We start from the raw sequence: 13,140 nt of genomic DNA on the forward strand, positions 1-13,140 counted from the left end.
TTTATTCAAAAGCAGAGACTTTTACTTTGCCAACAAAGGTCCGTCTAGTCAAGGCTATGGTTTTTCCTGTGGTCATGTATGGATGTGAGAGTTGGACTGTGAAGAAGGCTGAGCGCCGAAGAATTTATGCTTTTGAACTGTGGTGTTGGAGAAGACTCTAGAGAGCCCCTTGGACTGCAAGGAGATCCAACCAGTCCATTCTGAAGGAGATCAGCCCTGGGATTTCTTTGGAAGGACTGATGCTAAAGCTGAAACTCTAGTACTTTGGCCACCTCATGCGAAGAGTTGACTCATTGGAAAAGACTCTGATGCTGGGAGGGATTGGGGGCAGGAGGAGAAGGGGACGACAGAGGATGAGATGGCTGGATGGCATCACTGACTTGATGGACGTGAGTCTGAGTGAACTCCGGGAGTTGGTGATGGACAGGGAGGCCTGGCGTGCTGCGATTCATGGGGTCGCAGAGTCGGACACGACTGAGCGACTGAACTGAACTGGGGGGTTTATGGTCCTCCTTGGGTTTATGTTGTATGGGATTCTTTCTGGACTTGGGTGATTATTTTCTCATGTTAGGAGACTTCTCAGCTATAGTCTCTTCATATATTCTCAGTCCCTTTCTCTCTCTCTCTCCTCCTTTGGGACCCTATAAAGCGAATGTTGGTGTATTTAATATTATCCCAGAGATTTCTGAGACTGTCCTCATTTCTTTATTTTTTTTTCTTTATTCTGTTCCATGGCTGTGATTTCTATCATTTTGTCTTTCCGCTCACTTCTTCTGACTCAGTTACTCTGCTATTGATTTCTTCTAGTGTATTTTTCATTCCAATTATTGTATTGTTTTCATCTCTGTTTGTTCTTTAAATCTTCTAGCTCTTTGTTAAACATCTTTTGTATTTTAATGATCTATGCCTCCATTCTTTTTCCGAGATTTTGAATCATGCTTACTATCGTTACTCTAAATTCTTATTCCCTGGTGGCTCAGAGTAAAGTATCTGCCCACAATGAGGGAGACTTGAGTTTGATCCCGGGGTTGGGAAGATCCCCTGGAGAAGGAAATGAAAACCCACTCCAGTATTCTTGCCTGGAGAATTCCATGGACAGAGGAGCCTGACAGGCTACAATCCATGGGGTCGCAAAGAGTCAGGCAAGGTTGAGCAGCTCACACTTCAGCATCTTTAAATTCTTCTTCAGGTTGGTTGCCCATCTCCACTTCATTTAGTTGTTCTTGTGGGGTTTTATCTGTTCTTTGCCTGGAATGAGTTTATTTTCATGTCTTAAGTGTTGAGGTTGAAGGCTGAGGGCTGTCTGGTTCATACTTGCCCTCCTCTTGGTGACTTTCCCTTGTTCCTCACATGCTACCCTTCAGGACTGGGCAGGAGGGAAGAGCCCATGAGTGGTCATCTGTAGTGAGTATTCACTTGAGCTGCCACCTGCTTGGGCCACAGTGAGGACAGCCTCTCTTAAATCCTAGGCAAACCCTCCTAGTCTGCAGCTCTGGGAGGAAAGTCTGCAGCTTAGCGCCAAAGCCAAAGAAGAGCAACACTGCGTTGTTTGTCAGCATTTTTATGTTCTTAACCCTGAACGGGGCTTCCCGGCTGGTACTAGTGGTATAGAATCTGCCTGCTCATGCAGGAGACACAAGAGACTCAGGTTCCACCCCTTCGAGTAGGAAATGGCAACCTGCTCTAGTATTCTTGCCTGGAAAATTCCATGGAGAGAGGAGCCTGGCAGGCTGCAGTCCATTGGGTTGCAAAGAGTCAGACATGGCTGAGCCATACACACACAACCCTTAGCATATCAGAGGTAGTTGTGGTGATATACACAAGACAGCTTAAACATCCTGTATATATATATACAAGAAACATCTATAAGTTAATAAGTAAAAGATAGCCCAACAGAAAAACAGGAATAAAATCACAGCAAGCAAGTCAGAGCTAGAGGAAACCCTTGGGATCATTGTATCTGAACTGCATATCGCACAGACAGACCTTGAGGGCCCAAATACGGGGAGAACTTGGCCGAAGTCATCCACTGACTCAAGGCCACATGGTTCCAGGACCTGGACTGGGGCTCTGTCTGTGCTGCCCTGTAGCTCTTAGAACTGCTTTGAGCAACTTTTGGGTGGGCAGTGGCCTTCCACGCCCATCCCTGGGCCTTGAGGCAGGTGGGCTGGGCTGAGCAGCCTGTGCTTGGGCTATAGGTACTGATGCTGAGGATGCGGGGGATGACCTGCTACTGTCATACGTGAAGGAGTTCTGGTGGTTCCCCCACATGTGGAGCCACATGCAGCCCCACCTTTTCCACAACCAGTCCGTGCTGGCTGAGCAGATGGCCCTGAACAAGAAGTTCGCTGTCGTGAGTAAGATTCCCTACAGGGCAGAGCCGGGTGGGCTTGGGGCTGGACTGGGGGTCAGAACTGCTGGCCTCCCGCTGCTTTTGCAGTTCCATGTGACAGCTTTTTATTAACATCTTTATAGCCACTGTCTCATTGAAGACTCATTGATACCCAAGAGCCTGGTATCTCGATAGCATCATTTTAGATAAGAAACGGAAGCTCGGGGAGGCCACCCCAGCTTATAAGAGGTCTAACCAGAACTTAAACCCAGGACTGTTGGCTTCCAGAGCCCAAGCTCTTGTCTTGGGCTAGACTAGGAGCCCTGGACAGCTCCAGGACGTGCCCAGCAAGGAGAGAATAAGGCCTGGTTCTGGTGCCCCCTGAGCTACCAGCCAGTCATAGAGACCACGAAGGCAGAGGGGTGCCCATCCTTGCTTCTCACTCCTGGAGCAGGAGGAAGTGAGTGCTGGGCTGAGAGCTCAAGCCCCGGCTCGGCCGGGTTCCTCCGAGACTCTGGGCCCTGAGCCTCAGCTTCCCCATCTGCACCTCAAGGTCTCGGACCTGCCGCCTTGCCTTGCCTAGTCTCTGATTTCTCTCCCCTGCCCTACAAAGGGGAAGTAAGGCCCAGAGGAGCAGGAACCCTGTGCTCACCCTGCCCTGGGCCTCCTCTCCCCAGGAGCACGGCATTCCCACAGACATGGGGTACGCGGTGGCACCCCACCACTCGGGCGTGTACCCTGTGCACGTGCAGCTCTACGAGGCTTGGAAGCAGGTGTGGAACATCCGCGTGACCAGCACGGAGGAGTACCCCCACCTGAAGCCAGCCCGCTACCGTCGTGGTTTCATCCACAACGGCATCATGGTGAGTGTGGCCCGGAGCCTGAGAGGCAGGACTTTGGGGACCTGGTTAGAGGTTTCTGCTGTCCTCTCTGTCACCTGAGGCTCTCTATCCCAGGCAGGGAGGAGGCCAGTCTGCCTCTTTAGTGAGCGACTCTTATGCTTTTGTGACAGGATCAGGTGGATGAACATTTTTTAAGAGGTCTCTGGTGAGGCCCTGGGACAGGCCTCTGTCTCATCCATTTGTTGGCTTACGTGAAATGTATCTGTCCCTTTTTTACACACTGGGAATACTGAAATGCACAAAGTCAACAGAAGTCCCCACCTTTGTAGACCTGACATTCTAGTGACAGGAGACAGTGCATTCATAACTGTGTAACGTGTATAATGGTCAGATGGTATAAGTGCTGTGGAGAAGAATCAAGCAGGGGGATGGAGACAGGGTGTGCTCAGAAGAGGAGAGGGCTTCCCAGGTGGTGCTAGTGGTAAAGAACCTGCCTGCCAGTGCAGGGAGACGTAAGAGGCACGGCTTTGATCCCGGGGTCGGGAAGATCCCTGGAGGAGGGCCTGGCAGGCCAGTCCAGTATTCTTGTCTGGATAATCCCATGGACAGAGGAGCCTGGAGGGCTGTGGTCCGTAGGAATGACAGAGTCGGACACGACTGAAACGACTTAGCATGCGTGCCGCAAGAGAAGAAACTTAAACAAGATGGTTAGGGAGAGCCTTTTGGGGATGGAGCCATGCTGCTGCATGAGGAAGAGCATGCATGGCAGAGAAAACACGCGCAAAGGCCCTGAGGCAAGCTTATGCAGGTGGTTTTGAGGACCAACCAGCAGGCGACTGTGGCTGGAAGACAAGTTGGGAGGTGGCAGGAGATGAGGTCAGAAGGGTGATTGGTGGACCAGGTCATGTAGGGCAATATAACACCCCTGGATGGACTTTAGCTTTTAGTCTGTGGTGGGAGGGTTTTGAATGGAGTGCTCTGATGACTTGACTCATATATTAAAAGGATTTCTATCATTCTGGCTGCTAGGGGATAAAGTGGGGAGCAGGTGGAAGCTGCTGCAGTCTTCCGGTTGGGGTACAGTGGATGGCCCAGGGTGCGGTGCTGGAATGTGATCAGATTCTGGACTTATTTAGTAGTTAGAGCATACAGGAACTGCTGATAAGTTGGATATAGCAAATAAGAGAGAGAAAGATTATTCCCAGTTTTTGACCTCAGCCTCTGGAGTGGCTGGATAGTTCTCATCAGTCCAGATGGGCAGCTATGGGAAAGCCAGAGTCACACCTCCATCCATCTGTCCACTGACGTCCTCCTTTAAGGCATTCCTACTGACTCTGGGGATGAAGGTGGTGACGGAGAGGGTGGATCACATAAGAAACAGCTAAATCAGTGCACAGCCAAGAGTGCCATGAGGCAAGTGCTAAAGCCAGGAAAGGAGTCACAGAGCATGCCTGGGGGTGCTGCTCTAGAGAGGGAAGGGGCCCTTGCTGGGCACACAGGCCAGGTTGCCAGAAAGAGTCTCCCTTGCCAGTCCCTATTGCCTTGGAGTCTGCTCATTTTGTACAGAGAAATATGAAAAGTATTTACGTATGTAAACAGGCAAGGCCGGGTGGGCTCACTTGGGGGACTGTCACGGGCGGCAGACGTTCTTTGGTGGGGAAGACCCCCAAGGGTGGGGGCTGTGTGGTCACACAGGAGGCTGCCTCTCTGAGGAGACACCCTGCCTGCCACCGCGCGGACCTGGAGAAACCATAGCTCCTCTCCCGCCCCATCCCCAGGTCCTCCCGCGGCAGACCTGCGGCCTCTTCACACACACCATCTTCTACAACGAGTACCCGGGTGGATCCAGTGAGCTGGACAAGATCATCAATGGGGGCGAGCTCTTCCTGACCGTGCTCCTGAACCCTGTGAGTGCTCCCCAGCCCTTGGCTGGCGGTGAGGAGGGGCTGCCGGCCTGCCATCCCTGGGGGAGGGCAGGAGCAGGTGTGCAGCTGGGAGTTAGAAAGCCCGCCTTCCAGCCCCGGCCCTGCCCCCACTTGCAGAGCATCTGAGCAGTCTCAGTTTCCTTCTATCATCTTGTACTTCTGTACAGTAGCGTTGGCATTTTTGTCCACGTTCTTTTTCCAATCCTTGTGTGTATAAATATATAAATATTGCAATTAACATACATAATAAACTGAATATGTTAAACTATATATCACTATCTGTATACATTGATATATATGTACTGATATATATATAGTTTAAAAGGCACTCGCTATAGACGTAGAGTGCATTTTAAACTTTTCACCTCTTTTCCTGGGCCTCTCTTTCCTTATCTGTAAAATGTAAATAATCATCCATGCTTTGATAATGTTAGATAGATATCAAGTGGTGGTGTTAACAGCTTTGTGGGGTAACCGTGTATTCCTCATGGTTCATGTACCCCCTCACCTTCCTGCCAAAAAAGTACAAAAGAGCACCCACGTGTCTGCACAGGAGGTCTGCTTCCCTCTCGGGGCTGCTGTGCTTGGTGTCAGACTGGATTCACCTGGTGCACGTAGTCCCAGGTCACGTGGCAAGTTTACTGATGGCCCCGGTGAACTGTGGACTGGTCATCGAGTGGCACCATAAGCTTAAGCACGGCCAGCGGGTCAGAAGTGGGGGTGAAGGTAGTGAAGGAGGCTCAGAGGCTGACAGCCCGTGCCTCCCATCTTCCCTCCCTGGAGCAGATCAGCATCTTCATGACACACCTGTCCAACTACGGGAATGACCGCCTGGGCCTGTACACCTTCAAGCACCTGGTGCGCTTCCTGCACTCCTGGACCAACCTCCGGCTGCAGACGCTGCCCCCGGTGCAGCTGGCCCAGAAGTACTTCCAGATCTTCTCCGAGGAGAAGGACCCGCTCTGGCAGGTGAGTGGGGCTGGTGGTCTAGATGCCTCGCTGCAGGGAGGGAAGGCCCACCACCCACAGGCCTGCACTCCAGGCACAGGCTCAGGGACTCAGTCCTCAGGCCCTCATACTCCGGTACACTTGCTCACCAGGTGTATGCTTGCTCACCAGGGGTACACTTGCTCACCCGGTGTACACTTGCTCACCGGCTGTACACTTGCTCACCAGCGGGGGCGCTGTCACTTGTTCTTGTGCACGTGAGACCTCCCATGCAGAACTTATGTGAATGCACACTCATACACAGCCTGTGAAAAACAGCATCATAGAACTTCTCACTCCAGCAGGCTCTGAGCCTGGGAAAGGAAAAGTCAGAGAGCTTAAGGGACAGTCCTTCAGGAAGTCTGCCCCAGTTGTTCAGTTGCTTAGTCGTGTCCAACTCTTTGCAACCCCATGGACTGTGGCACACCAGGCTTCCCTGTCCTTTGCTGTCTCCTGGAGTTTGCTCAAACTCATGTCCATTGAGTCAGTGGATGATGCCTTCCAACCATCTCATCCTCTGTCACCCCCTTCTCCTCCTGCCCTCAATCTTTCCCACCATCAGGGTCTTTTCTGATGAATCTGCTCTTTGCATCAGGTGGCCAAAGTATTTGAACTTCAGCATCAGTCATTCCAATGAATATTCAGGGTGATTTCCTTTAGGATTGACTGGTTTGATCTCCTTGCAGTCCAAGGGACTCTGAAGAGTCTTTTCTAGCACCACAGTTCGAAAGCATCACTTCTTTGGCCCTCAGCCTTCTTTATGATCCAGCTGTCACATTCGCTCATGACTACTGGAAAAACCATAGCTTTGACTGTATGGACCTTTGTTGGCAAAGTGATGTCTCTGTCTTTTAACACACTGTTAGGTTTGTCATGACTTCTCCCAAGGAGCAAGCGTCTTAATTTCATGGCTGCAGTCACCATCCACAGTGATTTTAGAGCCCAAGAAAATAAAGTCTGTTTTCCATTTTTTCCCCCTATCTATTTGCCATGAAGTGATGGGACTGGATGCCTTGATCATAATTTTTTGAATGTTGAGTTTTAAGTCAGCTTTTTCACTCTCCTCTTTTACCTTCCTCAAGAGGCTTTTTAGTGCCTCTTTGCTTTCTGCCATTAGGGTGGTGTCATCTGCATATCCCAGCAATCTTAATTCCAGCTTATGCTTCATCCAGCCCAGCATTTTGCATGATATACTCTGCATGTAAGTTAAATAAGCAGGGTGACAATATACAGCCTTGACATACTCCTTTCCCAATTTTGAATCAGTCTGTTGTTTCATGTCCAGTTCTAACTGTTGCTTCTTGACCTGCATACAGGTTTCTCAGGAGGCAGGTTAGGTGGTCTGGTATTTCTATCTCTTTAAGAATTTTCCACAGTTTGTTGTGTTCCATACAGTCAAAGGCTTTAGTGTAGTCAATAAAGCAGAAGTAGATGTTTTTCTGGTTTTTCCTTTTCCTTTTCTATGATCAACAAATGTTGGTAGTATGATCTCTGGTTCCTCTCCTTTTCTAAATCCAGCTTGTACATCTGGAAGTTCTTCATTCACGTACTGTTGAAGCCTAGCTTGAAGGATTTTGAGCATTGCATTGCTAGCATTTGAAATGAATGCAATTGTGTAGGAGTTTGAACATTGTTTGGCATTGTGCTTCTTTGAGATTGGAATGGAAACCAACCTTTTCCAGTCCTGTGGCCCCTGCCGAGTTTTCCAAATTTGCTGGCATTTTGAGTGCAGGACTTTAACAGCATCATCTTTTAGGATTTGAAATAGCTCAGCTGGAATTCCAAGACTTCCACTTGCTTTGTTTATAGTAATGCTTCCTGAGGCCCACTTGACTTCACACTCCAGGATGTCTGGCTCTACATGAGTGATCACACCGTTGTGGTTATTGGGTCATTAAGATCTTATTTGTACAGTTCTGTGTATTCTTGCCACCTCTTCTTAATATCTTTTGCTTCTATTAGGTCCATACCATTTCTATCCTTTATTGTGTCCATCTTTGCATGAAATGTTCCCTTGATATCTCTAATTTTCTTGAAGAGATCTCTAGTCTTTCCCATTCTATTGCTTTCCTCTGTTTCTTTGCATTGTTCACTTAAGGCTTTCTTATCTCTCCTTTCTATTCTTTGAAACTCTGCATTCAGGTGGGTGTATCTTTCCTTTTCTCCTTTGCCTTTCCCTACTCTTCTTTTCTCAGCTATTTATAAGGCATCCTCAGACAACCATTTTGCCTTTTTGCATTTCTTTTTCTTGGGGATGGTTTTGATCACTCTCTCCTGTACCATGTTACAAACCTCTATCCATAGTTCTTCAGGCACTCTGTCAGATTTAATCCCTTAAATCTATTTGTCACTTCCACTGTATAATCATAAGGGATTTGATTTAGGTTATATCTGAATGGCCTAGTGGTTTTCCCTACTTCTTCAACTTAAATCTGAATTTGGCAATAAGGAGTTCATGATCTGAGCCACAGTTAGCTCCTGGTCTTGTTTTTGCTGCTTGTATAGAACGTCTCCATCTTTGGCTGCAAAGAATATAATCAGTCTGATTTTGGTATTGACTTTCTGGTGATGTCCATGTGTAGAGTTGTCTCTTGTGTCGTTGGCAGAGGTTGTTGGCTATGACCAGTGTGTTGTCTTGGCAAAACTCTGTTAGCCTTTGCCCTGCTTCATTTTGTACTCCAAGGCCAAACTTGCCTGTTACTTAAGGTGTCTCTTGACTTCCTATGTTTACATTCCACTTCCCAGTGATGAAAAGGACATCTTTTTTTGGTGTTCTAAAAGATCTTGTAGGTCTTCATAGAACTGTTCAAGTTCATCTTCTTCAGCACTAGTGGTTGGAGCATAGGCTTGGATTACTGTGATGCTGAGTGGTTTGCCTTGGAAACGAACCGAGATCTTTCTGTTGTTTTTGAGACTGCACCTAAGTACTGCATTTTAGACTCTTTCTTTGACTATGAGGGCTACTCCATTTCTTCTAAGGGATTCTTGCCCACAGTAGTAGATATAATAGTCATCTGAATTAAATTCGCCCATTCCCATCACTTTAGTTCACTGACTAAGATGTTGATGTTCACTCTTGCCATATCCTGTTTGACCATGTGCAATTTACCTTGATTCATGGACCTAATGTTCCAGGTTCCTGTGCAATGTTGTTCTTTATTGCATCAGACTTCAATTTCACCACCAGACACTTCTGCAACTGAGCATCATCTCCACTTTGGCTGTCTTCCCCAGTGGGGATTGTCAAAAACTAGGAGCAGAAGCTTGAATTGATGGTCTCACAGTTCAGACCAGGAGTCTATAACCTAGCTTTTAAGTCAGTATGGCCTGTGGTCTGTTTTTGTAAATAAAGTTTTATTGGGACATGGCCATGCTCATTCTTGTACATACTGTCTGTGACTACTGTCAAGCTCCAATAGCAGAGTTGAGTGGTTGTGACAGACCGGATAGTACCCAAGCCTAAAATATTTAATAAACATTTATTTTTTAGTATAGAAATACTTCATAGAAAAAGTTTTCTGACCTCTTGCTGAACTTTTAAATTCAACAGTAGGAGCCTGTGAGCTCCTGTTATGTGCCAAGTGCTGGGGTGAGCATTTTTTAAGGCTTTGTCTGGGAGCAGGAGACTGACCAGAAATCGTTGCTGCCTACCAGTAGCTCAGTGTCCTGAGGGGGGGATGTGACAAGGACATGTGCAGTTACACTTGTCACTCAGGGCTGTGAGAGCCACACATCCATGTGCAGCGGGAGTCTGGAATCCATTCACTGAGTCCATTCTTCCGCCTGCCCTGACGTCTCTTCCACCGTCATTTTAGGATCCCTGCGAAGACAAACGCCATAAGGACATCTGGTCCAAGGAGAAGACGTGTGACCGCTTCCCAAAGCTCCTCATCATCGGCCCCCAGAAAACAGGCAGGTCTCTCCACTCTTGACCAGCTTCCCCTACTGTCTTGACGGCTTCCCCTACTGTCCCATCCACAGAATTCTGGAGACCATCATGCCCTGGTCCCACTCCCCAGTAATCTACACGCTGTTTCCCAGGAAGTGGGACTGAAGCTGGGGTGACCATGAGTTGCCCATCACTGTGGAGGTGGGAAGGGTAGAGGTTGGGCATTAAATTCTCCTGTTGTGAACCACAGCCTCAGGGAGCTCTCTTGGTGTCCTCTTGGGAGTTTCTGAGTCCAAGCAGAGAAGCCCAGATCAGATGCTCTGCAAGACTGAGCAGTGCCTGGCAAAACTGGGTCAGGGCAGAGAGACTGTGACAAGTTAGTCATGTCTGCAGTGGTGACATGCACATCTTTGGTATGGATGGCTGTTCCCACGTTACAGGAAAAACACTCGAGGCTCACAGAACTTGTCACTTTCTCTAACACATTTACTTAGGAGATGGTATATCCAGGTCTGGAACTCTGGTCTCTGTGCCCCCAAAATATATACTGTGAACCACCGAACTCTGTAGTCTCTTCTCTTCTGAAACCTCTCATTAGAGCATGTTAATTGTAGATCCGTGTAGGAAAGGAATGGACTCTCTAAAGGGAGGGGGTCAGCCCTGTACTGTCGAATGGGGAGGGAGTGTGAGTGAAGGAAGGGTACTCAAAGAGGAGGCATCTGGGCCAGATTTCTTAGCCCTTCAAGAATTTCACACCAGCAGACTGGCGAGTCTGGAACTCCCTTGTCCTTGAGTTCCTCCCAAGTGCCAGAGAGGACCAAGGCCCAGGGCTTGAAGGGGCCAGCAGAAACCATCTTCTTCTGGGGTTTTGAGGGGACCGTAATCAAGTGGATGTGAATGCCACAGTACAGTGCTGAGAAGGATTCTGAGGCCAAGTCTTTGTGATGAAGAGTGCTGTGGTGGGCTAGTGATGTCTGCAGTGGTCTGAGGCCAAGTCTTCGTGATGAAGAGTGCTGTGGTGGGCTAGTGATGTCTGCAGTGGGTTCAAGAGTTGGGGCGCCCACCTGCAAGCTCTGTATTTGCCTGTCCTGAGTTTATTACGTTTCCCTCATGGTAGAGATGAGGAAACTAAACCCAGAGAAGAGAAGGGACTTTTCCAGTGTCTCCCAGTGAGTAACGGAGAGCCAGGACCAGAACTCAGGATTTCAGACTCTGTCTTTTCGCTGGGGGCCTGGGCCCAGGTCTCACCCGCCTTCCTTCCCTGCAGGCACCACTGCCCTCTATCTGTTCCTGGGCATGCACCCCGACCTCAGCAGCAACTACCCCAGCTCTGAGACCTTTGAGGAGATCCAGTTTTTTAACGGCCACAACTATCACAAAGGCATCGACTGGTGAGTGGGTCTTTCTGTCAGCAGTGGGACAGGACGGCCGCCATGGAGGCTGCCAAGGAGCAGGTCTGCTGAGGCACACAGCAGGAAGCAGCTGGCTCTTGCTCACACGCAGCCAGTTCCTGTAAACAGGGACAAAGTCCAGTGACCCTTGAGTCATGATGTTGGAGCCTGCACACAGATGGGACACTTGATGAGGAAGCCCTTTGCCCCTTTATATTATTGCCTGGACTCAGGGAATACTAGAAGTTAGAATCCATCCCCTTCCTTGCCTTCACGAGTCCGAGAAGAGAAGAGGGACACGCCTGAGGCCCTGAGAGCTGAGGACAGAGCAGGGGTTAAAATCCAGGTGTTCTGACCGGAAAGCTGGCCCTTTCCACTGTGTGTGACTTTCCACTGTGTGTGAGCAGGAGGCATTCTTGTGAGCCCTTCAGAGGTGGCTCGTTAAGTCTTCAGGGAGTCTCCTGGGAACGTGGCTGGAGTTGCAGATTCCTACCAGAAGCTGTCCCCAGAGGCTACCCCAGGGTGTGGGTGCTAGGGGGATGCTTTCACACCGTGTTTCTTATGTTTACCTCTCTCTTATTTGTCTTTTCTAACCTTATACATGTATTACTCTTGTTTATTATTTTTATGTCTGTGGTTTACCTGAGTAGAGACCTCATGGGCGTTATTCTGTTTGTTTTCTGGTACTTCTCTGTGTATTTCCATCAGCTTATTTCTGTTTCTATTGTTCAGTCTTCTGTCAGGCAATCTAGCTGTCTTTTTCTCTCTCCGATACTGCCACAATCTCTTATCTAAAATCCCCTGTAACCAGATGCATGATTGGAAGTCACCTCTTTCTAGATTTAGAGAGACATAATATATTTAACAGCACCTTCACCAAGGTCTGGGGCAGCACCCATTAGCAAGTTTATTAATATATATGTAGCAAAATACGTGAACATTTATGCCAAGTAAGATTCTTAAGTCAGGGTTTGCTGCCAGATGGCTTTGCTACAAGCTTAGCAAAAAAGCTTCTTTCTCAGAGCTTTCTCTCTTTAGGTACAACCAACAATGAATTGTGAACATAAAGGTGCTGTTTTGTAAAGAAATTTTGGAAATGTGAGAGAACTAACAGTTTCTCAGCTCCACTCCAAATATTTTGTTTGTAGGGGTACAGAAATCCCCTAGGCCCCCAGGTAACTCTGAATTCTGATAAATGGGTCCCTGGGACCACCCAGGAGAAACCTCGCCTCACAGGGTGGAGTAGGGCTCCTATGCCCTTGACTAAGACGGGCTCTGTGGGCTTTGATTCCCAGAAAGTGCTGAAGCTGTAGCTCCGTCTTGCATGAGTAGGTGCCCCTGGGAGGGTCTGGAGTGTTTATTTTGTTTTCTGCTGCTGCTGCTACAGCTGCTAAGTCGCTTCAGTCGTGTCCGACTCTTAGTGACCTCATGGACTGCAGCCTACCAGGCTCCTCCATCCATGGGATTTTTCAGGCAAGAGTACTGGACTGTTTTCTGAGGGGCCCTCAACCTAGAGGTGATCTCAGAGGACTGGTGTGGACAGTCACTCTGGGCGGGATGTGGGAGGTTCATCTGGGAAGCTGTGAGGTTCACCCATATGAGGCAGGCAGAGTTGGGGGGCACAGATGGTAGGCAGTCAGTTGCCTCCCCTCCTTGTCTGCTGGTCTACAGTAACAGCTTAGAAAGTACCATCAGGTCAGGAAGGAAACCCTGCAGCCTGGAGGCAGCAGAGGGCGTTCTTCCCCTCAGTGCTAGGGTTCCCGGGTCAGAAGCA

The 13,140-nt window shown here is 48.7% G+C and overlaps 1 protein-coding gene across 5 annotated transcripts in view; it reads left to right on the top strand.

Annotated features, from left to right (window-relative positions):
• The window catches only part of NDST1 (N-deacetylase/N-sulfotransferase (heparan glucosaminyl) 1), an 85,116-nt gene that overhangs the window by 59,020 nt on the left and 12,956 nt on the right, over positions 1-13,140 (top strand). For all 5 annotated transcript variants that reach the window (XM_010850572.1, XM_010850571.1, XM_010850573.1 and 2 more), the window contains 6 exons: positions 2,199-2,353; positions 3,010-3,195; positions 4,953-5,081; positions 5,886-6,068; positions 9,902-9,998; positions 11,243-11,366. In XM_010850572.1, coding sequence (XP_010848874.1) covers positions 2,199-2,353; positions 3,010-3,195; positions 4,953-5,081; positions 5,886-6,068; positions 9,902-9,998; positions 11,243-11,366 — 874 coding nt within the window. The remainder of the gene's footprint in view (positions 1-2,198; positions 2,354-3,009; positions 3,196-4,952; positions 5,082-5,885; positions 6,069-9,901; positions 9,999-11,242; positions 11,367-13,140) is intronic.

This window comes from Bison bison, unplaced genomic scaffold (genome assembly GCF_000754665.1).
Source record: "Bison bison bison isolate TAMUID 2011002044 unplaced genomic scaffold, Bison_UMD1.0 scf7180017864291, whole genome shotgun sequence".
In the NCBI taxonomy this organism is placed as follows: Eukaryota; Metazoa; Chordata; class Mammalia; order Artiodactyla; family Bovidae; genus Bison; species Bison bison.